Genomic DNA, 27,616 nt, shown 5'->3' with positions numbered 1-27,616 from the left:
TATAATCCTATAAACAGAGATCACCTATTATTCTTTAGAAAAATAATTTCAGAATGTACTAAGACTTAAAATTTATAAATAAAAAACAATAAGGTGTTTTTATTAATTTTATTTTAATACTTAAGTTAAGTTATTTACATTACTTAAATTAAAATCAGTTCTAGTAATCACAACATTGTTAGGCATTAAATTAAAACATGTTAATTTATTTTGTTTACAATAACGTAATTTTTAAATTGAAATAAAATCATTTAACATATAGTTTTCATAAATACAATTTGCTTGCAATTACTTTATACTCTTCCATGTTTACCAATCATTTAAACCAAAATAAGTTTTTCCTTAAATCGGAGACAAAAAGACCATTATTTTATTTTAAACGTGATCGTAAGCGGTTCTTCAATGAATCTCTTTAAAGAGTACCCGTTGATTTTGTTAATAATTTTATTGTTTTTATAGATAAAATAGTAGGGCCTTGGAAAAACAGGTGGACACATTAGAAAGCCGCTGCTGTACAAATCAGGGTCAGAATAATTTGTGTCAAGAAAACCACTTACACTGAAAAACTTGGAAAAAATGACGTCATTCCGATTCAATTAATATTAATTAATTAATTAGGTGTTTGAAGCTTGTGCTTCAAATAGCTTGCACAAAAAATACTAGGTATTTCAGGAAGGAACGATGGCACCAATTTCCTTTACACTTTATAATTTTATTTATATTGAAAAATCAGTAAGCCATTTTAACATTAGATGTCTATTGTTAATATATGTTTAATAATCTTTATTTAATACAATCAAAGCCGTCGCAACAAGTATGCCGAGAGTGGCGGAGAGCGCGTTAGCGGAGTCAGGTACGGCGGTGGTGACGTCAGGCGCTCTTTGAGAGGCGATAGTGCCACAGGCGCGAGCGCATGACGGCCAAGAGCGACACAGGTCGCATGGACTGCTCGGTATTCCTCGGAAGAACATACGGGCGCGGTGACCTTTACAGTTTAAATATATTTATTCACACAATAGTACCCGGAAAAGTTGCAAGGGGCTTATCGCTAATCATCAATCTCTTCCTAGCTAACAGTTTTCATAAAAATATGAAATAACGAAACAACTATGTATATAAAACTATATAATTGGCAACTTGTTTTGTAAAATTTGGATAACTTGCGTTTTGACATCACTTTTCATACATAGATTTTTAGGAGGAAATGGCTTCAATAATAATAATCCAGTGGCGCTTCAACGATGGATCTTGGTTTTAGATTGCACCAAATTTTCTGATCATTGTTTTTTTTTTTATAAGAAGGTGTCTAGCCGGACTTTTGGGGTCATAATAGACCCGTGTCGTGGCGTGTTCCGGTTTATTATTATTCCGGTTTTCCCTTTCCGGTAAGGAAACAATTCGTGCACTGGCGTAATCCAAACGCGCATCCTATCAATATTAAATTTAAGATTGTGTATGTCGGTTTTTCTAAATCTGTGTATATCCTGAAAAAGTCTACGCCTAAAATTGGGGCTTCCGAAAAGTATTTTGGAAGTATTTATAGATTTTCTTATAAAATGGTAAATTCTTTCTCGTAATATAAAGTTAGTAGATTCATTAAACCTTGATACAAATAACTCACTTGAATCGTACAAATCGATTAGCGTTGCCCAGCCGGGTCGTTGTCGAGCAACAAACATAGAGCGCGGTGCACCGAGCGTAGCACATCGCTCGTTGAGCCCCGTTCGAAGCCACGCGTACACTCGCGACCCACCACTTGCTAATCGCGCTCCGACTATGTGGCGAGCTGACTGTTAATATAAATATGAAATAAAGGATCAAAATGGAAAACTTTAATATATAATTGCTTCTTATGTTAAAAAAATCTTCTTGAAGATTTATTAAAATTGACTCCAGTAAATCAAAGACAATATTATTCATACACTACGGGCATAACTTAGAGCTAAGTATTCGTAAATCTTATAGGGTTTTGTTAAACTTTGAATATCTTATTAAAAATGATTATAAAAATATTTATTGCTTCATAAAAGTATTTTTTCTCTAGTTTATATTTCATGGAATTTCAGATTATGCAAGAAAAACAGTTAAATGTTCTTACAGTAAGTTCAGTGATGGTGTTTATGTCTGCGAGATACCCTGATGGCAGCTGCACCGTTAGAAGAGTTAGACCACTGTCAGTTTCATTTGCTATTGGCACGAATCTGTGGAAAATCACACATTACAAAATAGTCTCAAAAGTATCCGAAATATACAAAAAATACTTTTTTAATCATGCAACTGTGGAGGAAGGATGGTCTACTGTTCCTCCAACCTAAAGGGAGGATCCTCGACTAGTCTAACCGAAGACCCCGGTTGGTTAGTCGAAAATTTTATAGATCCCTAGCGTCTGGAATAATTTCGTTAACGCGTTACAGGTTATGCCGTCTCGCAGTAATTTGCAAAAGCAGATCGCATGATTGTAGGTGTCGCTACATAATAATGTCTAAAATGGTCTGAATGACCAATGACAGCGTGATTTGGTAAAAACCAACCAACCTTGGTTGTGATTGGTCAAACGGAACGACGGATTGCATCGTGTAAACCTTACTAGAGATTGACCGATAGCGATAAAATTATCCTAAGAATAAGGTGGGATAATTTTTGTTGTTCCACACAACAACGTAAAAATATATAATAAAGCAAGTGGACATCTAGACCTTTCCATGTTAAATATTAAAAATAAAGATAGCTTGCAACTATATATGTTGACTCAAGGAAGCTTTTCGGAACGTCACTATAGTTAAATCACTTTTACTAGAAAATCTAAATAAATAAGCGTCTGCGCAAAATTATAGGCAATAAATATTAGGAGAAAAACTTAATGTTAAGATCAAAATAGTATAGTTAAAGCAAAGATGCGTTACGACAAAAGTTGTAGGAAGGTCAAGGTCGGGTAGAAATAACTCACCCAATGCAAATGGACAGTTGCAGCCGATCCTTTGTAGAGACTTGGTCCACTCTAGGGTCTAATATGTACCGTGGCCAAGCCGCAGTGACATTAGTGTTACCCACCGCACTTAGACCCACTACAGCGATACCTCTACCCTCGGTGATCGCACTTGCTGAGCGGATGTTACGTATCTGGAATATAAGTAAGTATTTAAAGAAAGTGGCCCTAAAAAAAATTTTCGCTATCGATTCAAAACTTTATACATTCACTAACAATCTTAAGCAAAATCTTCTCAACCTGTCCTATGCTGAAACGAAAAGTATTCTTATTGTGCAACAGTAGTTTATCAAAAAATTGTAAGTGTTATGTAGTATTTATTACGTCATGTACCTAAAATTATTAATATGTCCCACGACACATAGAAGTGTGGGTGTGCACTTTGATTTTTAACTATACATCCTTTCTATTATGTGTAATAAAGTGTTTCTCTTTCTTTTACCAAACCATTTTTATTTAATTTTAGCCTAGGTAAAGTTAATTACCTACCACGGGTTCAAATGGAGAAACAATATATTTTTTCATCACTTAAAAAATCATCAAATGTGATGGCTTATTGGAGAGAATTTCTATAAAAACCACGTTTAAAGAAAGATAAATAAATAAACTTACCAATTGTGTTTGTATGATAAGGGCGTTGTCAGAGTCGATGTTAAACTGCCGCGGCTCCTCGAACCCGGTCACATTCACTGACACACGCAATTTCGTCGATGTCTTTATCGCTTCAGCAAACTGTGCTAGCGCGTCTAGCTGGAATGGATTTTTTAATTCAGCCTCATTTGATGTCATTGTAATTCATATATTTTGGAGGAAGGATGGTTCCATTTCTCTCTCTCTCCTCTTCTCCACCAGTCTAACTACTGACTGGTCTGAATGTCCACTGGGGCCGTTAGTAAGTTCCCAGCAGCTACTGGGCTAAGGCCGAGAAGTTGTATATTTTCTTACTGATTTTATTTAGTCATTTATTATGCAGTTGATACACATAAACCATGTGTAGTATTCAAATATGAATAAACAATAAAATATGAATTTAAGCGTCTTAGTTTAATTGGAATTGGTCGTCAAATTTGACTAAGAAGAAATCTTCCTGTCTTCTTAAAAGCGTCCAGGTTATGCAAATGTGGAAATGTACTAAAGATTTACTTTATTTGATACATTATTCATATAAAGTAGTATACCTTTTTGTAAACGCGACCGAAAAATATGCCTAAATCTATTTAAGATTTATGGATATTTTAGTAAAAATTATTGAAATAATTAAAAAAAAGAACAAATATATCAGCGTATATGTTTTAAAGAATTAAGTAAAAATTATAACAATAGCTAGTAAATATCACTTACAACATCTGGATCCTGATCCCGTGGCCCCAGGGTCTGCAGAAGATACCTCGCTACTGGAACAGCTTCCTCTACCAATCGAGTGTTGAGCATCGCTCGCATCGCCCATGCCGCTGTCGAAGCCTCTAGACTATTCCATTTAAGCCAAGGGTTCCGTGTTTCGGAGGCTGGAAGCCTTCGGGACCAGAAGAGCGTTCCATCTGTAATGCGATTATTTCTAATTCTAATTGATGAAACACTTATATACTAGGAGACGGTAGGAACATCAATAGACACTTCAGGCATCGACATAAGTATTTTAATTACATATCAAAGTTATACGAAAATAAGTTTTGGTGTAAAAAAATTGTTGCTGGCATATGTTTAAAAAATGGTTAAAAAAATGTTTTAGATAGCAAATCAGCCACAGTCGCACAGCCCTTGTATTTTGGAGTAAATTTTTGAAATTTAAAAAACAAGCAAGTTTCAGACACAGACGGATCACCTTTTTGTCTATTAGAAATGATCACGGAACAGAACCCAATCTGAGCCCAGACCGAAATGGTTGTTGGGCCACTGACTAATTATATGTCCAATAATAAACGCAATAAATATGGGAAGAATTAGAGAAGTCAAAGTTATTAGATATTTAATTTGATTAAAAAATGAATTGCAAAGAAAAACAAAAAGAATATCAATGCTTTGTAAAAATCTATTTGATGAGACGGATACACAAATTTTTGATAGCAAATATATTTTATTAGCAACTACTATTTTTATTTATACCTGTCGTATTCGCATATTTCTCCAATAATTGTAGGGCCCGTTGTGCTTGCGGGTGTCTAGCGGCCGTTAGTGCGCTCGTAACAACAGCCAGCGTATACGCATCCAAGTCCTCAGATACGTGTCTCCCTACGTAATCTACAGCTTTGCTTATCGCGTTCTTGTATAGAATTTCACTTCCCTGAATAATTAATGAGACCCGTATTTTTTGCATGTCGTATATAATTATAGAGGTTTAATAAAAGAGGTAAATTTAACCTTAACTTTCAAGTAACTTTCAAGTTAATGTTAAATTTACTCTTCATTACAAATAAATTTAAAACTACGTATCACTAAACGTTGAAACTGAGCTTAATATATTTTGAATGCTTTTTTAAAAACGACCTATCAACTGTGTTCGGGGTTGGGATAAATTATTAAGATATTTAAAGATTATTATTTATTTTATGAGCAGTGGACTAAACTAGTGGGGTGAGATAAGATTAAGAGTCGCGCCCGGTACGAGGTCTGAATGCCGACTAACTTTAGTGAATATAATGGAAATGAACACACAAGCAAATCATATTGCATGGTGTCATTTACATTGAAATACCTGTACGGTTGTAAATCGTACATGTTCCCGGGGGAGGAAAAGATGAGGGTTAGTAAAATGGAGGATGAACTTAAGACTAACAAGGTGATACACAAATTTTAATATTAAATGTTTATATAGTGTTTACTATATGTTATGATTAGTTGTGGGTGAGAAAACGAATTACATTTATCATATTAGCTACAAAGATTCACTTATATTTAACTCCGGAAGGGAAAACACACGAAAGATCGGCGAGGAAGCTCGATCTTGTTTATTTACACTTTCACTTGATTGACTTTTTGAATTTAAATTACTCTTAAAAACACTTTTATTATTGCGATAAGAATGCCTTTTTTCCCTAATTTCACACTCACTCACAACACTATCACTTTTCACGGGTTGTGTAACTATACCTACTTGACACGAACTCAGTATTGATAGGAAAAATAATGTTAGGGATAAAACCATAGCAGAGAAAGAGATGCCGCTGAAATTCTTCGCTTTAGGCTTCTTTTCATCGACCTTGTCATGGTTTAAAGATTGATTATTATTATTTGTAGGTAGAAGAGATAACTTAACGACTGGGCGTTTAATTGAACCGTTCTTAGTTTTAAGAGTGACGACTCTCACCAGCCCGTCACTTCCGGGATGTAGCTCTACCACACGCCCTAAAGCCCATTTACCGGGCGGAAGATTTTCATCTTTTATGATGACTATATCGTTCAAGTTGAGATCTTTTTGAGGTCGTTTCCACTTGGATCTAATAGATAATTGTGAGAAATATTCATTCTTCCATTTGAACCGAATATTATGATAGATTTTCTGAGTTAAGTGCCATCGAGTTCTAAGATCATTTTCTTGTGTTTGTAACCATCGAGGTATTGTAAATTGCGTTATATAGGATATATCGGCTTTTATTTTATTCCATTCTAAGACTAATTTATGAGGTATCGGCTGATCCCATCCTAGATCAGACTTCCAAGTTTCTTTAAATAAAATTTTAAGTTTTGTAGTGACTGGTGCTAGCCAGCCCAAAGGGTCATAAAGTTTTGAGATTTCGGACAATAATTGTCGCTTAGTAGGGGTAATATTTGGGATATAATTAATAGCATAAAAGATAAATTCGTCGGCATTGGGATTAGAACGAAGGCCTAAAGTTTTAGTTGACTCCTGGTGCTTAAAGTCGAATTCTTTCTCGGAATCGTTCATGTCTTCTAAAAGGAGAGGTAAGTTTGAACGCCATTTTCTAAGATTGAAACCTCCAGATTTAAGTAGTTTAATTAAATCGTTCTTCAGCTCTATTGCTGTTTGTGCAGAGTGAGTCCCATGCAACAGATCGTCCATGTAAAATGAGCTTTCTAACACAGCAGGTGCGATACTGGAAGGATAATTTGATCGTTCATCGATTGCAAGTCTTTTCAGGATCATCATGGCCAAGAAAGGTGCGGCCTTAGTTCCATAAGTTACAGTGGCTAGTTGAAATTCACCTAAGGGTTGGGATTGATCATCTCTCCAAATAATTTTCTGGTATTTTTGATGTTCTGAATGAAGCCAAATATTGCGAAACATTTTCTCTATGTCGGCTGTAAAACCATATTTAAATTGTCGCCATTTTAAGATTAGTGTTTGAAGGTCTTGTTGTAGATTTGGCCCCCTACACATAAGATCATTAAGGCTAAATCCACTCGAAGTTTTCGAAGAGGCATTAAAAACAACTCGCAATTTCGTAGTTGATGATTCCGCTCGTTGTACACAATGCAATGGTGCGATAAGTAGCAACCCGACTCTACGGCGGCGCGTGACACAACGGGTATCATGTGTCCGAGCTCTCTGTACTCCGATATAAATAATTTATAATCACGAGCTAAATAAGGTTTTTTAATAAGTTTATTTTCCAATTGAATAAATTGAGCGATAGACTTTGACTTCGATTCGCCCAATTTTTCCTCGAGATTTTCTTTAAAAGGTATTTTCACAACGTAACTGCCGTCGTCACGTCTTGAGGTTGTATTCTGAAAAAACTCTATACAATTTTGATCTTCCTGTGACATATTTAAGGGTTCATGAATATCTTCCACTTCCCAAAACCTTTGGATATCGTTATTAAGGATTATATTACACTGATAGGTTTTATAATTACCGGTTATTATCCATCCCAACTGCGTTTGTTGCGCAATCGGAAACCTTTCTTGAAATCTACAAATACCATCCAAGATAATATCAGAATAAACATCAGCGCCGAATAATATATCAATAGGGCTACTTTTATAAAATTCTGAATCAGCTAATTTTATATGATTAAGCTCAGGCCAATTTGGTTTTGGCAGGGTATAGCTCGGTAAGTTCCTTACAAGTTTTTTCATAATAAATACATCCGTGTTAAAGGTATAATCATTGACTAATGATAAACACTTGATCGAGATTTTGCCCTTGCAATTGTTTTCTGTATTTCCTATCCCAGAAATATAACCATTACATTTTTGTCGAGGTATTTTTAATAATTGAGCAGCATTTTCACTGACAATTGAGATTTGTGAGCCCTGATCTAAAAGAGCTCTCATATTTTTATAAGATCCATCCGCTGCCTGTATCTTAATAATGACAGTGGCAAGTAATATTTCGGCAGGGTCACTTGGAAGAGATACTAATGTGTTAATTTCTTGTTGTTGAGGTAAATGTTTCACAACCCGGGGCACGTGTAACCTAGATCGTGAAACGTCCGGTGTCATATTATCTTTTGTAAAACATTCATGTAAAATTGTATTATGATTTTTATTACATTCCTTGCACATTAATTGCGAAAGGCATTTTTTACCTTCATGATAATGTAAACAGTTGATACAAAGGTTCAATTTTGCAATAGCATTTCTTCGTGCGATAGGCTGCATATTTAATAATTTTTGGCATAAATGTATACGATGATCGCTTGAATTACACACCGGACACAGCTTGCGTTTTTCAATAATTTTATTACTGGAATGTGTCGGTTGCGAAATAACCTGATTTGTAGAATAAGTATACTTAGGATTATTATAACTTTGTCTAAAGTTATGATTAAAATTTTTCGAAGATGATGATTGATTATTTAAATTTTTTGAAGGTTTATATTGATTGAAGTTTTGATATGATACTTTTGGGGTGTGATTTTCTTGCTTCTTCCGTGAAGTTTCTAGGGTCATAAACTTAGTTTCTAAAAACTGCAAAAAATCATGTAATACGGGTAATTCTCTCGGCGATTTCAAAGACTGTATATATTCATTGTACGTGTCTGCGTCTAACTTCTGAGACAATATACATACAAGGAAGGGATCCCAGGAAGAAACATTAATTCCAAGATTTTCTATCGCATTTATACTCTCGTTTGTAACATCGTGAATGCGTTTGATATGATTATACGACTGGTATTGAATATTAGGAATATTTAAGAGATTGTTAAGGTGAGATGTAAAGATTAGGCGCTTATTATCATAGCGATGACTGAGAATATTCCAGCTAATGAGATAATTATCTGAGCTTACCTGGAGATGTTGAATCAACTTCTCAGGTTCACCCTTAACCTTACTTTTAAGAAATTGTAATTTCTGCGCATTTAAAAGAGATGGGTTACTATGAATAGTTTCCGTAAAGAGATCTTTGAAGGAGACCCATTGGTTATAGTTTCCCTCGAAGGTTGGTAACTCCATTTTAGGGGTTGTTTTCTCAATGTGTGATACCGACCACATCTTTTTATTGATATCCTTCTTAACTTTAATGTAATATTTCTCGTAATTTGTAAATTGATCTTCATATTCTCGGTTGGAACCACAAAGTTCATTGTCCAACTCCCAATGTAAGCTATCAATCGCAGTCCAACGGACTTGCAAGGTCTTTAGGATGTCTTCTAACTCCCACTTTTCCGAGATAAGGTCAAGTTCTATACTCGAGGCAGTTCTCAGAAAAGCTTTAAAATTTGTAGTTTGTTTTCTCATGAGCTCTTCTGTTTTACTCATATTAGAGTTATTTTTGAGAGATATTTCCTGAGATTCATTAGAGGTCGATGCGTTAGAGGTAGACGGGGCTTGAAACGTTGGAGGTTGTAATTCAGGGGATTTTGTAATGCTTGCCAAAGGCTTATAATTTATTAAGGTTGTCTTAATATTACCATAGTTTTTCTTAATTTGCTCGTATTTATTAAAAGTAAAGTATTCATGAGACTGATCACTAAAAGTTAAAAGTGTCATATGGTTGTTACGAATATCTGTAAAATATTGTTCTACCGTTTCTAAACGACGACGTATATAATCGGGAGTCTTTCGCTCCGCTCCATCCTTCTTAAAGTTGATATAAAGTTTATCCAATGCGTCCACCAACTGTTGTTGGGTAGCTAAAATTTCTTCCATTGTGGACATAATTAAAGATTATCAGAGATAACAATATAACCTTACTTGTTCAGCTGATAAGTTGCTCAAGATATCCTCGCAATACCTGCAAGGTTGTACTGAATCCGAGATGTAGTGTGCCTTCCTAAGGCACCGAGGTCACGAGGTAAAGAGATGTAGTGCCTTCCTAGGGCACCGAGGTCACGAAGTGAAGAGATGTAGTGCCTTCCTAAGGCACCGAGGTCACGAGGTAAAGAGATGTAGTGCTTTCCTAAGGCACCGAGGTCACGAGGTGAAGAGATGTAGTGCCCTTCTAAGGCACTGAGGTCACGAGGTGAAGAGATGTAGTGCTTTCCTAAGGCACCGAGGTTACGAGGTGAAGAGATGTAGTGCCCTTCTAAGGCACTGAGGTCACGAGGTGAAGAGATGTAGTGCTTTCCTAAGGCACCGAGGTTACGAGGTGAAGAGATGTAGTGCTTTTCTAAAGCACCGAGGTCACGAGGTGAAGAGATGTAGTGCCTTCCTAAGGCACCGAGGTCACGAGGTGTACAAATGTTGAGGTATAATGCCTTTCTAAGGCAATGTGATTAGGATAAAAGAGGTGTATCCATAAATCGTAGTTCTAGATGTATTTTTTTGATACGCAGGTATCAGTATAACACACACACTAAGCAAAAAAATATTGCGAAAGCACACGCGCCCTGATCCTGCCAAAAATACGACTAATGGCTCGAAGGACCAATGTTCGGGGTTGGGATAAATTATTAAGATATTTAAAGATTATTATTTATTTTATGAGCAGTGGACTAAACTAGTGGGGTGAGATAAGATTAAGAGTCGCGCCCGGTACGAGGTCTGAATGCCGACTAACTTTAGTGAATATAATGAGATATAATGGAAATGAACACACAAGCAAATCATATTGCATGGTGTCATTTACATTGAAATACCTGTACGGTTGTAAATCGTACAAACTGGTTATATATATGTTGGAACAATGGCGCTGGTAGCAGCTGCCATTGTAATAATAATTTAATAACACCAAAGCCAAAATATTACAAAACTGTTAAGTAGTTTATTTGTTTGGCCGTGGCGTTGTTTGTTAGTAACATTAGTCATTATTATTAATGTCAGAGCAATGGCGTTATATGGCAGCTAATACCAACGCTATTGCTCCATCATATATAATATATTGAGAAAGTCTATAAGATTATTAAAAAGCAATGTTTGGTAAATACGAAGTTTAAAATTTTAAATCATATTTATTAAAAATATTAATTTTATCTAAATAATACCTTAGTGTCAAGAAAAGCCAGCAACGCATGCGCAGTAAGCGGTAATGTGTCTTGTGCTGGGCTGTTCCGCTTGTTTGGTGGTGCCCAGCTACCATCAGCTTGTTGGGCGTTGGCTAACCAGCGAGCGGCTGATGAGGCAGCATCGGGTGACACTTCAACGTACCTAGAGGCTCTGGATAGCCATCGAGCTGCTGTAGCTGTCATCCTATTTAATTTATTATTAAATTATAATAAGTTTAAAGTAAATTCATAAATTAAGAATGTGAGACCGGCAAATTTAAATAATTTTATATTAAGCATAATCACGAAACGCGCTCTATGTTTAGTCGTCATTTCACAGGGTAGCAATATTAATCCAATCTAATACTTTTAAAACAATTAAATATGTATAACAAGATGTATTTGTACGTGATTTTCATAAATTATACAGTAAAAATCAATTTAAATTATTGATTAAGGTTAAAAAAATCTATTAAAAGTATTTCTCATTAAACATTTCAAAATTGTAGAATTATGAATAATACAAATTATACACGCACCAGACGTCAGATTCAGCGTCAACACTTTTTTCTTGCGAGAAAGATCCGTCAGATTTTCTAAAGGCCATCAAACGTTGGTAACCAAATGAGGCCTGCGTCCGCGCCTCTTTCGATATTGTTATCTCATCGTCCTGTTCGGTTACCTAAAGTTAAAAAAATATATGTTATTTTTAGAGTTATAGTCAGATTGGTAGATGGTTTGATTGGTTTCTGTTCTTTCCAAACAGACCAGATATTTCGACTGGTAATTTAACCTGAATGAAGTCTGACATATTTGAAAAAGACGAGATTGTATCTTGAGATACGAATTAAAATATGGACCGTAATGACACGTAAACTAAGGGAAGAAATGTTTTAATCTAAAAAATACAATTGAAATTGAGAGGAGATAATTATATGTAAGTATAATAATAAACATTGTAGTGCTCGCTTAAACGCGTGACCGTATCTAATAGAAGTTCGTCCATCCACAACCGACCCACTTTGTGTGTTAGAAGAATCATCCATCCGAAGCAAAAATCCCAACGAAACTGCTGTCACATTATATTGGTAAGTTTCTATATATGAAAGACACTTACTTGCAAATAATCCAATAGAATGCACGCTCTAGCCAAGGGTCGAAGCGCATAAGTAGCGTCAGCAGCGACGGTGGCTGGTGCTTTGAGGGCTCGGAATGAGTTCGCCAACAAATCCCCAGAAGCCTCAAGTGATACGCCATTGACTTTAGTTCCAGGTGCCGGAGATAATGTTGTATTAGACCTGGCAACACCACGGCGAGCATCCAGTAGTGACCACGACCACACTTCCTCGTCATATCCATCCTATCGAATAAATGGAAATACAATAATTTCGAATATTAATTAAGTACCTATTAACTAATATTAATTATTTATCAGATTTTAAGCAATTAAAAGATTTTCTCGTGGAATATTTCATACATTAAAAAATCTATTATTCAAGATCGCTGATTGGTTACTAAACGTTTAAATTTGAACAACTCAATAGATTGAAATAGATTTTTTTTACGATACAAGCAAAATTACAATTCGTTTACAATACAAGCTGTTATTGCTACGAGTCCTTAATTTTTCTATATACAGCATTTTTTACATTCCTTATCAATGTATTACGAATCGTATTTTAAAATAAGAACCAATTAATTGATCGACTGATTTCGGGGACTGCCGCAGTAAAGCTATTGCATAGCATTTTTTATAAACTTATGCAATATAATTATTTATTTATTTTTGCAGTACTTTTTTTTCTTTGATATTAATACAATCTACCACTCTACCAGACTCAGACTAACACGCCTATCCGATCACGCTAAACCGATGTGAGACGCAGTATGCGTTCTGTCCCGCTTTAATTCGTGTGTTAGGTTCATTTCGTTACTGAATTTCTTGATTCGGTCGTCGCGCTCAAAGCCCGCGATAAAATCTATACAATAGAAAGATTAATATATGTATGAGTGTGTACCTTGACAGTAATAGTACGGAAGAGTGAAGCGGAGACTCCATTGCCAGTGGCTTCAACTATAACAGGGGCTTCACCAACTCGAGCCGTTGTTATCAAAAACGCGGTACTCGCTGAACCACTGGCTGGTACCGTTACCCGTAGACGACGGAATAACTCGATTTCTGAAAATTTTCCTTGTAAGTACATTTGTTTGATGTGTATCAATGTTTACTTAATATTGTATTTTAAATAAAATATTATTGCAAATTAAAGTCATCATAATATTATCATCAATATTTGATTTAGCGATTATATTAGTATAAATTTGCATTATAGTATTTTTATATCTGTGTAAATGAAAATAAAAATAACTATTTATTTATTTGCATTGCAATATTCTTAAAAAAAATCCACGAAAGATATATTAAATACATATATTTAGAACTTACTTTTAGTCGAGTCGATAGTATTCTCCAATGGTTCAAACTCGAAGTATTGATCCGAATTATGGAAGGTAACTTCAATTGCGATGTCAACTGTCAAAGAACTCTTCAAAGTTATAATAGCGGCCAACGTTTCTCCCCTTTGTAAAATTTCTGGTATTTCTGCTGTTATCGATAATGGTACTGTGGTGGTGAATTTTTGTGGAGGTGCTATTCCAAGACCAAGAGTTGGATGTATGGCGAATGCTCCAACGGACCATGTGCCTGGAGATGTTGGCGACCAGCCTTCACGTGTGCCTTTCCCGTCCATACTAGAAATCGGAGTTTGAGTTCAATAATAAAAATAAAATACTTTTTTCGCCGCGAACTTCGTTTCGCCTTAATATGGATTTTTTACATAGCCTACCTTTTTAGTAGCTACATATCAAATAATGGAACATTTGCTATGCTACCCGCAGCTGTTCGCTTTACAGGAACAAAAACCTAAATAGTTTATTGAGAACTCAATTTGTCATTTACTTTTAAATATTCTCAATATTCTGGTTTAACCTTCCACAAATATTTCAAGATTAGCCAATTCGGTCCAGCCATTCTCGAGTTTTAGCCAGGCAAATGTACAGCAATTGATTTTTATATAATGTAATGTAATCTTTAAACCTGAAGTAATATATAAATTTTTCTGTACAGAATAATTTCTTATGATTTAAATCTAACTTAATTTGGTATAGGTTTAAATATAGAAAAACATTTGATCGAAGTCGTGGACATTTACCCTTTATAGAACTTAAACCAACTACAACTTTAAATAGGTTTAAACTATTCTAGTAGGAACTAATATGTATTTAGAAATGATTGAACTACAATGCGCTATTATTTCGTCATTTCCCTTATATTCTTACCCCTTAGTGAGACTGTTTGACCTAGCATGATGGGAACGTTTAGACTTAGACCTCCTTTGAATTGGTGAAGTCGGTAAAAAATTAAAACTTACCCAACAGAAACGTTAGTGAACATCCAAGTTTTCCGTGGTGAATTTGTAAGGTAGAAGCGAGGTGATGGTGGAGTTGGGAGGCGGCTGAAGGCGTAAGGACCAGCTGTCGGAGCTCGGGTACCAGTTTCTATACTTGCAGAGGTTGTGTCTATAAAAATTCAAATCTTAAGTTACTCCGACAACCTTAGAGCTCCATTTTGAGAATGGCTCGGTGGTACCAGAATACATCACGCAATTAGGTCAAAGATGTTTTAAAAAGCTCACGTTTAAGATGTCGCTGCAGCTAACAAAAAGAGCTGATGTCTAAACAATAGCAATAGCGATTGTGATCCCAACTTCAATGTTGAGTTTTTGTACCGCGAATCCGACTACATCGAAATTTCATACAACGTCGTGTTCATTATCGTTATCGCTATTGGAAGTTAAAGAGTGCGGGCACATCCTCATACAATGTAGCTAATAACTATTTCGATTACGTCAGTTTTACAACAAAAACTCCGTTAAATTTTCATAGAAGCTACGTCCACCGGGTTGAAAGGGCATAAAGATCCTACAAACGAAGGTAATTTAATGGATTTAGATATAAACACTTCTCTTAGAACTCGTGTAATAGCGTCTTTATTACTATGGTAAAACCAGATATTTGTACGTAATTTATGTTTATGTAATGAAGGAAAATATTAGTAAAACATATTCTGTCCCCTCCAAACATCAATGACATTTGTGTGACCACGGTTTTCATATCGATTCAGTTTTAAGCAAAAGTACTTAATAGAGAGTAATAGACAAAAAAATCACGTTTCAACTAGCCGTTGCGTTTTTAGAAAGAGGGCTTTTTTTATTTGCAATCTTTTACATACCGAGTACTGCCTTCGATGTTAACTCATAGAAAATTTAAAAAAATATTTTTGTGGCGTATTCAGAAAATACCCTAAAAAGCTTAAAGGGTCATCAAAAAATCAACATTTCTTAAGACGTAAATAAAAAAAAGTTAATTATATTACAAAATTATATATCTTACCTTCTGTATTAGTTGAAACGACCAAACCATCTGTCAGTAAAACGACACCTGCGTTCTGAAAGGAAATTTTTGACTCGCTTAAAATTGAATATATGTGTAAGTAGTTTAATCTATTATAATATAGATTATTTATATTAATTCAAGAATATTCATATATATATATTCAATTTAATTAAACGAAAGATTTGTATCTTGTAACGTTTAAACTGAAATTACTCGACAGATTTTATGAATTATTTCGCGACTACAATCTGCGTTACATAGAGAATATTTATTACCAAAAAATAAAAGAAGACATTTATAAGTTTGGTAAGGAATAATATTTCTACCTCCGCTGGTAATTGCTTTTAATTTTCCATTGGTTTCGGCTTACACGAGATGTTTTAGGATAGCTTAAAGTAAAGATAAAATACTACAGATATATTAAAATAAAGTAATGGCAGAAAATAAACATTTAATTATAAAATAAATAAGATAAAATGTTTTACCTGGAAAACATCAGTCATCATGCGACCCCCTAAGTCAAACATACTTGGTAAGGTGTCTTCGTTTTTGAATGTCGAATGTTTTAATCCTAAGAAACTTTCTACTTCTCGTTCAATCTGAAAATATTACTTGCCTTTATTATTTTCAAGAAAAGCACCGTACAATGCGATTCAATTTAAAAAAGAAATGTCAATGTCAATCTATATCGCAAAGTATCCGACGATCCTTGTAGTTTCGAGTTCCAAATTAAAAATTAAGAATCATCAATCACTTTTTCCAAGTTAGTATCCAGTTGCTCTCATAAAATCTAAATTGATGCACACTCGGAGTTCGAATATAAAACGCCTGCGTTAATCCCACTCTTAATAAGAGCGTTCCAATACAAAAGACCGGCAACGCATTTGCGAGCTCTTTGGCATTGACTGTATGGGCGGCGGATATATATATCACTTAACATCAGATGAGCCTCCTACCCTTTGCCCCTGTTCTATTCAAAAAAGGCTTTCACTAAAAATTCTATGAAACTTACCGTATGTATATCTAAACCGTTGCCTAAAGCATCACCAAGTCCGCTTTCAATGGCATTAATATCAGTACCCAAAAGTCCCGCTTGTGAACCACCTTCGCTTGATATACGGAACTCCACTAAGCCGTTAGGCCGAAATACTGAACTTGAAGACACCGGTGTTATGGATACCTTAAAATCATTGCTTACGTTAATTAAAGCCTTCAATAAATTATTAGGGTTTTTTTTGTGTTTAATTGTATATATTCAGAACTTCCCGTCATCGCATGTACATATAATTGTCGCATTCATTATTTTTTCTTCACTACACATAAACACTTTTTAGTTTGCTTTACAAACATTAAACCAAAATTAAAGGTGAAAAGGACTTTGAAAATAAATATAAATACGGGCCATATTGGCGCTAAAACTTAACAAGCCGCGCGCATGCGCTATGGCGAGACACAGATAGTTAAATTAAATTGTTATAGAGATGGCGCCTAGCGCAAAAAATCAGAATTTAATTTTAGTAGTTTAATGCAGTAGAAATTAAAATAGTTAATCACTTTAATAACTGGTTGAAGGTCCAAATGTCAAAATTATTATCGTCAAAAACTTCAGTTTGCTTCAGTAATTCTATTGTATTTTAAATGAAAAGCGCCAAAAATAATATTTCATTTTATAGATGTTTAATAACATCTTATACCATAGTCCGCATTATGAAATAGTAAATTTTTATTATAGCCTATGTAATGTTCTTCAAGATATACAGGATCGTTCTTAAAAAACTTGGATACAATAGTATGACTTAATCTTTACATAATTAAGTGCTAGTGTATTGTTCCGTAACAATAGCTAGTTTGCCGATAAATCAAAGTCATGTTATGTCATTGGAATGTTTATTCGGTCGCTATAGCAAAAAAATATTATCTTAGAATCTTGTCGGTAAAATTTATATCTTCACAAAAGGAAACAATTTTAATAGAATTTTTAGTAAATAAAAAATAGATAAATTTAATAGTAAATCTGCTTGATACTGCCTATTGTGATTTCACACCCAACTTATGTTTCTTCACCTATTAATATGGCTACCAATTTTTTAAAATGAATATGGAATACTCATATTATCTTACCTCATTCTGGAGCAATTTATCGTGAGGCACGTAGATGGCAGCAGTGAGTAAAGGCTCGGCAGGGTCTAGACGAGGGTACCACGCTAATAAACTACAGCCCGGGGACATTGCACTTGTCACTGGTACGGTTATATCTACGCTGCGGGTTGCAGGTGATAACTGGGAAAGCAAATAAAAAAAAATCTTTAACTATTGAATTGAGAAACATGATGACGGGTGAACCGAAGACAATATATATGTTTCGTTTTAGTTTTAATCTAATCTAGACGAATGTCGTTAATAGACAGTTCAAGTCTATAATATAGACAAAAGTCCTCTACCTAATTTTAACTAACTGATATCAAATATGTTGAACATTTAAAGTATTTTTTGTACTTGAAGTTAACACAATGTAATAAAACAATTATCCCAATTTCCAATTATTTTTGGGAATTGGCGTTTATGAACTTAGAATAGATTACCTTTATGAATAAATTATATCTATATATACTTTTTATTATATACGCAAGCAAAATTTTTAAATATTTAGAATTTAAACAAATGATAAACTTTCGGCCTTTTAACATACTAACCTTTTACAATGCAACTAAAGTTTAAATTAACTTACCTCTAAAGTTTTCGCCACAACTATATCCCCTCGTCCCATAACCACATAGTGAACAATATCCATGGGTTCAGTTGCCACTATCCTAGCTTTCATATTGTCACCTACACCGGTATTACGCGTTAACAGTTCGAGTGATAAATATTGTCCAGACGATATGCTTCCTTGCACGTTCACTTTTCGCTCCGATACATCCTTATATTTTACCTAAAAAAAACGTGTGTGTTAAACACGCGTTAGAAGTTCTTTGGCGTAACAAGATAAAAATCTTTTCAAAATTTTTATCTTTCGCCTTATTTTACGTTTGTAGAAAAAACGACACTAACAATAGAAAACATTTACTCTCATCATTTTTCCCTATCACGCCAAAAGAAGTATAACTTCAAAATTATTCGTCAAATTGATAACCTCCTACTTTGAATACTACAGCGTTTTTTTAAAGTCGGTTAGTAAAAGCTTAAATTTGTCGACAAAATTTATAATTTGTATAAAATTATTTTGAGACAGGCGTGACCCACTTACGCGAAACGGATTAGTGTGGTCACGTAACAAAGTGTAAGCTAATGTTATTCTTATACAAATTGCTTTGGCGGTAGTGGGTCACGCCTGACGTAAAGAGATTTTGTCTCACTACATTGTCGTCATCACAAGTGCGAAGTGGCTCTGCCTTGTCTAGAGCCCTTTAGACCATTTACCTTGGTGATTAAAAATAATGTCACTTCTACACAGATTTATATTGTGACGCCAGAAAGGCCGTTGTCCTTCGTTGAATCGCATCTAAATGTACTTAAGTTGCTTTTCGCTAATTTTGTGTATTATTTTATTCATATTTTGAAGTAAACTTTTAAGTCTTAATTGAATTAATATTTAGGAGGTAATTTGGTCATGTCCCGGTACATAAGTACTAATTCTTTATTAAAGGTTTGTCTGGTATATCTAAATTTACTAATATCATATCTTTTATCTTCTTAATATCATTAGTACCTACAGTTTAAAAAATAGTTAAGTACTTTCGACAGCTATTTGAATGAAAACAAACGCATACTTACAACAATATTAAGTGTAGAATTAGTATGAGCGACATCTGGTGTGAAAGTATAAATCCCGATTCCTTTATTCAATGTCAGTTTAGTAACATTGGCTGGTGCTCCATCATCCCATAGCCGTTCTATTGAGACCTCTTCTGATACGTCCAAAGTATGGCCCGTTGAGTTTACTATATCAATCTAAAAGAAACAAAAAACTACTAAATTCTCTTAAAAAGGGCATGTTTATATAATTTCTATATAGAAATACTTTAAAATCGTTATAGATAAAGTTACTTTCGTATTAACTTAAAATTGACATTTTTAGTTATGTTCGAAGATTTCAGTCCTAGACAAGGGTATTTTTGGACAAGCGTGACCCTAACGTGACAAGCTAACTGCAGTCGAACTCGTTAATTGCGTTACGTTTCGTTAATACGTTAAAACACAAGTTTGAGTTTTAGTCTCATACGTTTCAACATTGCGATGGGGACCTCTTCACCTTTACCCTTTAAAGATATAAAGACATTACAATTTTGGTATTTCTGGTGGTTTACATAATTGTCGTCAATTACACTTATTAATTTAAATCGTCATTTAAATCACACGTTTGTCACTGTCAAACGCTGAAACTGACATTTGTCAGAGTTTAACTGTATTAACAATCTTACTTGAACATTATATGGCAATCTTGGCTTGAAATAATCTGGGGCTGTGATCATCAATCTGTAAGGGGTACGTAATAACAATATCCTTGTAGAAATATTCTGTCGTATCAATGTATCTTTTTCCTCCAGTACAGCTTCCACAACAAGTGGTCTCGCAGCGTCTTCGGCTAACTCAAGATCCGTTTTCAAACTTATCGGGACGACTGTATTCCCGTTGAATTCGATAACTTTACGCGCGGGAGTTGAAAACACGGGTTGTAGGAGATTTGAAAAGAAGACTGCGTACGCCGATATTGTTAGTTCGCCAACCACAGGAAGACCATTGAAGTGTCTGAAAAAATTATGTTTTTTTGTGATAGGTGGTAACAAACTGAGTGAATAAATAGTATTTTCGGATTTCTATTACAGTTTTAACGACGGGGAAGTTTGTTATTATTATTTTTTTTAGTTTTGTTTTTTTTGTTTGTTTTTTTTTGAAGTTTTATAGTTAGTACGTGGAATTAAGTGATTTCTAAAACCTAGTAATTAATGTAAATTTTTAATGTAAAACTATTTAAAAAAGATACATTTATAAGTTTATTGCTTTGGTGATGAGTCCTCCATATTTACTTTTTCTTCATTAAAAGTTTTAAAAAACATTAAAAAACCTAAAACTTACTTCGCACTGACATTGATGTTAAAACCTCCTTCACTAAACAATACTTCTTTAGGAATATCCATATTCATTTGGAATTTCGGCAAAACATAGTCGGCGATCATTATCTGCCTCGAGTATATCTGACCCCGGACTTCCACCTGTAATATATTACTTTTATAAACGAAGGTAACGTAAATAATTAATTTTAAGGTTACTTTTAGTTTTAATGAGCGTAAATAACAATTTAAATATATATCAAGACAGTGAGTACTGTTAGAACAGTAATGACGTGGCCTAGTGGCTTCAGCGTTCGTCTCTTAGGGATGAGAGACAGCCCTGACTGAGTGTTTCTTTCTATATGTTCATTTAACACTCGCCAGGGCCAGGTTTAGGGGTGACCCTCCATATATTTTTTGCTGTTTTCTTTACCTGTTTTTATTTGTGTCACAAACATGAATATATTGTTCACTGATCTCGACTATTTCTTTCCTTTTATTTCGAAAATATTGGGATCGAGGGAGCCTCCACTCGTTTGTTGACGCGAGGCCTCTTTACCTCCTAACCGCCCTGAAATGGGGTGATCACCCAATTGCCTATTATAAAAATCAAATGACCACGAAACAGATAGAGACCAGCCCAGACCTTAAAAATTGTAGCGACATTGGATTTTTTTATATGACGATAAAAACGCTGATCACCGACATAGATATAAAAGAAAAAGCTAAAATAAATCATAAAGGTTTGTAGCGCTGCATTAAGATATTATTATTATGTATAATATATGATACAATAATAATATATTATGAAAAAATTAGACAGCTTCTTTAGAATGAAACTTCTCATTTGTTATTGAAATGATAATCTCAGTTGTATTTTAAGCCGTAAACTTTGTGTGAAGAATGTTTTTCTGAAACAATTGACGACTAGTCTTATGGCTGTCAGCAGGCTGATGAATCTAACACCAAGAACCCGAAAGATTTGTATCGCCAATATTAAAAAATACAATTGAAACATACCTGTATCGTCCACATTCCCAAAGCTGGTTCATCAGCCAAAGTAAACTCTCCACTAAATACACCTCTATCCAAGGATACTCCAGCCCATTGTCTGACAGGTGAACCGCCCGTGTCCAATATACTGACATCGACATTATTTGACAAAGGTAGCAGGTACCTATATAATAAGTATAGTGATAAAAGATAAGGTTATATTCATAAATTATGACTAAATGATGATGATGACAATGATGATCTGTGGCAGGTGGTAAAACTAAGATCAAATATAGACTATGTAGATTTAGTATTGTGTAGATTTTAAACCTATATTCAAAATTATTCATTTTAGGTAGAAGTCATCAGATCACACACAACAGATGTATTTTGGGTATTTTTAAAATGAATTATACTGTGATAAACATAAAATCACAATGCACCTCATTTTTATAAGGAATTTAGTTCTATTAACGTTTACTAAATCTAAGCATCAATCGGATTTTGAATTTAACATTGAATTAACTGCGTGTTACAGAGTAGATAAGGTCATTGACCGTAATGATACGCAATCTTATGCGTGCGAACGCTGTACCGCTCGTATCGAAAATGAAAGTTCGAAAAAATAATTACATAATAAAATTTATTCGATTGATGGCAATCGAATAACGAGAAAGTGTAGATCAAAAACCTAATCAATTTCCGGGCTTAGGTTTAACTCTCTTCAATGTTTACTGAATATTTCAAAACTGCAATTTGTTTAAAAATACAGATTCAGTCGAGGTAAATAGTGAATTTAAATTCGATCTTATTGTTTGTTACATATAAACTTTGTATCAGACCCAAATGAGCAGCGATTCGTGAAGTTCTCTGTAACAAGTATTTTAGTGATGCAAACGTAAGATAAGCGTGTATATTAAATCATTATAAAGTCTTCTAATGACATAATAGTGAAAATTTATCGACACTTAACGTATAAATGTGATTTTTATACATAACGTATGAATAAAAAAGTAATGCGCTCTTTTTTGTCTTTAAATGTAAGTCATATAAAACCTTCACGGCTGCTAGGAATCATTAAATACGAGTGTATTTTTTTCTACAGAACTGGACTCACACCACAACCCCACCTGACGTTATGTGAGTTGCGGCCTATCTGAGGGCACGCCAGGAGATGCCTATTTAGACGACGGCAAGGCGGCAAGGAGTTTCACTTTTTTGCTGCTTTTACAAGAAACGAGGGGAAGGGGATGACGGAATCTAGTTGTGTAGTTCCATATAGTATTCTCCGAGAGATTTCCAGTTTATATTATACTTATAAGTTGAGATCGCGTTTATTATTTAAATTTTCTTACATTGAGACAATAATTAGCTCCTTATTTATAAAAATAAACTAAATCAGTCTTATAACATACTTTAGCTAAAGCTGACATTATTTTGATAGTATAGCATTAACGTTGATTTAGTTTTTAGGAATAAATGTCGTTCGTAAATAGCAGAACAATTCAGTGGAAATATATATTACGTTTCGATAAAGCGACATATTACTTACATATTATTTAAAAAACAAGTTTGGTATGGTCTGTTTTTTACAATTTCAATTTTAAATATAAATGAATTCTGTTATATTTTATAACAGAATAATAAAGACAAATAGTTTAAACAATTTGGCCTCTATTTTTATTAAGAAATAGTCGTTATGGTATGAAAATGACTGCAATATTTAAACATTGTTTACTTACTTGTTCAAAGCAATAACTCTAAAGTCAAGTGTTTCCCCTGGTTGATACACCCTTTTATCTGTTTGTACGAAAATACAGAAACTGCGTGCTTGGTACGTCAAGGCGGCTGATGATGAGAACTGTGGTCCCGATGTGGATCTTGCTACTAATTTATAGTGACCGGGACCTGGGTCATTAATCTATAAAAAAATTGTGTTCTAAATTGTAATGCTGCTATTTTTATAAAGTATTTCATTTTTACTATTTTACAATTCTTTACATTAAATTTATAACACTGTTTCGACGTTTTGCATGCTCAGCATAGTAAAGTTGTATTAAGTAAGTCACGGAATAGACTGTGTTATAGACTATATCTTGTATGTAGCTTTAGCCGTCTTAACCTATAATTTCCTGGGAATATTTTCCATGGGATGCCGAATCAGGTGGTGCCGCAGGCTTAAGACAATTTATCTTCTATATTCTTATCGTAATATAAAGTATTTTAACCGTCTCAAATAATTACTTTAGTTTTAAAATTCAAATTTATGAGTATATTCTGAATTCGAGAATAGGAACAGAATTCCGTACCAACTAAAAACATCCACGTTAAGTTTAGATTTTTTTTCTGACAGGATAAAAAATCCTTTGTTAAATTGTTGGTATTGTAATAACACTAGCGGACCCGACAGACATCTTAAATACAGAAAATAATAAATAACATCTAATTGTAAATCATTCTCCAAGACATTTAAATAATAATTATTATTATAGTAACTATTCGATAACTTTACGAAAGACGCCATCTTGTACACACGTCTTAAATAAGTACATAATTATAAAAAAAACATCTATATGTAAATCTAAACGATTCTCGAAGCCACACAAAATTTTTGATCCAAATCGGTCCATCCGTTAAGGAGTTTAATTACAAACACACACACAGAAGATGTATTCATATATACAGATGATTTATTCCTGTTTTATAAGATTCTTGTACACTTATTACTTAATACACTAGTATAAAAAGACAGTGCTTTGTCACCTATTAGTCATCGAACATGTCGCCAAGTGATGTCATGATTAATTTTAATTATTTCCTAGATTTATGGCTCATTTATTGCTTAGAACATTTTAGTATTGTCATCTATAATTGAGTTACTGTATATGAAAACACTTTACTGAAACGAAGACGCGTATTATTATTAATTTACTGGTACATTACAGCAAGCAAGATAATAAACCCATTTTATTAGGTATTTTTTTAGAAACGTTATACAAGTATATGAATATATCTGTATAGAAAATCATAAGTATTTCTCTGCATTAATCCAAAGACCTTAATTTGTTATAATTTCACACTTATTTAATAATTATTTGAATTGTGCTCATTCTCTGTATTTAAAATCAGTTCAAATCTTAATTACAAATGAAGTAGGAAGAAAAACAGTCGCCAATCATTTTGTGCCACAGTAAACCTATATGTTAGTCGATTGACTTAAGAATGTATCCCTAAAGGTCTGGCTCAAACTTACCTCTAAATTAATGAGCTTGGAGGTAGCTGCAGAAATCTGAATCTCACGACCCTGGCTAAACGGCTCTCCCGTGGACTTCTTTCCCTCCACAGCAACATATAGATTATGTGCACGTGATCCACCAGCGATTGATACTTTGTATGATGTATGTGGTCGCAGTACGCGTGGTCCTAATACTGTTACACTGAAAAAATCATTTACATAAAAACCAATTTTAGGGAAAACTCTTGGAAACTACGTGCCTTGCTACAGTTGGAATAATCAATGGGTTTAACATTTTTTCCAGAAACCAAATTGAGACTCAAATATAGTTTAGTTCACTACGAACTGTTATTTTATATGAAGTTCAAGTTAATATTGGTGTTTGAGACACTTTCGGAATGATACTAATCGGAAACTAGTGATATCACTTTGCCCTTCTTGAAGTGAACAATTTGGATTTTTCATACAAATATACTACGCAACACTAGTAGATTTGTACTACGCGGTTTGCGGTTGATACTTTGTATAATTTAGAATTACTAGAAGTAAAAATTTACGAACAAACAAAATTGTGTTTAAAATATGCTACACAGGACTTCATTATTAAGAAATGATATAACAAAAATGGTTTTATTTTTGTCGAAAAAACAGTTAAATCTCAATAATCATGAATGCGGTATGATAATTTTTAATTGCATGGTATTATGAAATTTATCGCCTGTAAACAAACTAAGCGATTCTAAGAAAATGAGTTAGAGAGTGGAATAATTATTCTGATATACCGGGTGAGAAACAAGAACCATTGTACGTTGTACTGTAATTTATGACAATAGTCAATATCTAAGTATAGTAGAAGTAATGGTTAATAGATTTATTAGGGCTGTATTATCCATAGTTTATTAGATAGAGAAAGAATATAACTTTTAAAACGATTATTTTATAAATGCAGGTGTGAAGTGTCCTATATCTCTAAGAAAATTTAAACACAAGCAGCCTACTAGTGAAATTAAGCTTTTCTTTTTATGCTTTTCATTGTTACTTTCTATAAAACTGAGAAAGTTTTTACGAATTAAAAAATAATTGGAACACGAACAGGCCAATAGGTTTTCATCACGCATTCTTTTATGGGTAATATAAACAAAATATTAGTATTAAAAATACACTTACCATTGTACTAGGCTCGGGGTACTTAAGATAAATATAATACTGTAAGTAAATATTCTGTATGTCGTCATTCTGAAAAAATAAAATCGAAGTCTTGATTTCCAAATCACATAAAGGTAAGTATTTTGACGATAACCTTCCATATCATTATTAAATATATTATACGGAAAAAGAATTAAAATTGATCGATAAAACAGACACAGACATATGGCAGAATCATGACCACATATTTTGCGTTACGTACTTAATTTCTTTTACATTTAATTCCATAGAACATTTCATATTGTTTAAGAATTTTATTCAACTTATTTTTGCCTCGTAATATAAATACATACACGGTAAGATACTATTTCAATGTAGCAATATAGAGTTGTGAATGAGCCATTAAGTATCTATTGAAATTATGTTTACTATCTCAATATATTCAGCCAACGTCCTTGTGTCCATCTGACTCACTGAATAAATAATATAGCTAGTGCGTCGGCGGAACAGCCTTTTTTCCTAATAAGGTATGTACTTGACAATTTGTCAATATTATGAGCTCATTTCTCAAGCAATGAAAGCTATGGGAAACAATGTATCGTTCGTATTACGTACTTTCTCCGCACTTACGACTTCACGAATGTAAGGTACATAATTAACCTTCAAATTCTTAATAAATGTAAATCACATAAATACAACACGGAATTGTTTCTTGTAATTGTTTTCGTATTGTCCTTGTTACCTTCGCATATTTACGTTAATTTATAACTTAAACTATTTTTATATAAGCTAAGTAAACAAAAGCAATAACTTACTTGAAATATCCATTAAGTTAAACGCACGATTTTACACTTAAAATAATATCACAGATAGTTTCGTACACATATTTTTTACGTAAAGCAGTGAGGTTCTTAGTAATATCGCGGAGTAACTGACTGCGCACGGTAAAGGCGCCTACGCATGGTGGGGAGCCGAGAAGCCTTGCGAAAACCATCACATTATGCACCTCCAATATGAGGAAACTCTGCCCACGCTAGATTGAGCAGTATTTCCTGTACTTCATTTAAACGTGGATGTTTATCTCAAAAAAATTAAATGTATGTGAATTGTGAACATTTTACATACATTTAATTTTTTTGCGAACACGTAGAAAATACAAATTTTATCGTAAGTACAAGCAAGTATTTTCGAGAGCTTCTAAAAACTTCAATATAATATATAAATTGTAAGTATCAAAGTTTTTAATTTCATGATACTTTTTTACAATATTTTTATACGTCGTAAAAAAAACATTGCGTCTTGCTTTAGATCACTTACAACCCTATAAGAACTAGTTTCAAAGAAATTATGCTATTTCTGTAAAACAATTGTAATGTTGAAACTTACGGTTAAATCTTATCACTCTAGCCATCAATAGCCAGGT

General features: G+C 33.8%; 1 protein-coding gene across 2 annotated transcripts; it reads right to left on the bottom strand.

The window, feature by feature from the left end:
* Nucleotides 1-93: 93 nt before the first annotated feature.
* On the bottom strand, nt 94-27,598 carry LOC125056970 (CD109 antigen-like). 2 transcript variants are annotated; one of them, XM_047660355.1, is made up of 26 exons: nt 27,580-27,598; nt 26,215-26,283; nt 25,066-25,249; nt 23,555-23,733; nt 21,840-21,996; nt 20,845-20,981; nt 20,190-20,517; nt 19,543-19,719; nt 18,497-18,700; nt 17,890-18,048; nt 16,781-16,948; nt 16,254-16,367; nt 15,766-15,820; nt 14,745-14,892; nt 13,760-14,064; nt 13,332-13,492; nt 12,431-12,673; nt 11,853-11,995; nt 11,314-11,518; nt 5,090-5,267; nt 4,328-4,524; nt 3,599-3,736; nt 2,948-3,120; nt 2,099-2,201; nt 1,622-1,790; nt 94-985 (listed from the first exon to the last, which is right to left on the bottom strand). In XM_047660355.1, the coding sequence occupies exons 2-26, from the start codon at nt 26,280-26,282 to the stop codon at nt 774-776; spliced, it is 4,305 nt and encodes a 1,434-aa protein (XP_047516311.1). In that variant the 5' UTR covers nt 26,283; nt 27,580-27,598; the 3' UTR covers nt 94-773. The 2 variants fall into 2 exon arrangements, with proteins under 2 accessions (XP_047516311.1, XP_047516310.1); XM_047660354.1 differs by lacking the exon at nt 27,580-27,598 and adding an exon at nt 27,009-27,153.
* Nucleotides 27,599-27,616: the final 18 nt, after the last annotated feature.

This window comes from Pieris napi, chromosome 15, assembly GCF_905475465.1.
Source record: "Pieris napi chromosome 15, ilPieNapi1.2, whole genome shotgun sequence".
NCBI lineage: Eukaryota > Metazoa > Arthropoda > Insecta > Lepidoptera > Pieridae > Pieris > Pieris napi.
The sequence above is the reverse complement of the archived record's forward strand: the minus strand, read 5'-3'. Positions and strand labels throughout refer to the sequence as shown.

Bases quoted from the DNA above. Each gene is read 5' to 3' on its own strand.
- LOC125056970 (XM_047660355.1), bottom strand. From the start codon at position 26,282: ATGACGACATACAGAATATTTACTTACAGTATTATATTTATCTTAAGT. The intron at 3,737-4,327 runs GTAAGTGATATT...AATCCATTCCAG, and splicing joins GGGATCAGGATCCAGATGTT to CTAGACGCGCTAGCACAGTT. The intron at 2,202-2,947 runs GTGAGTTATTTC...GATTTTCCACAG, and splicing joins CAACTGTCCATTTGCATTGG to ATTCGTGCCAATAGCAAATG.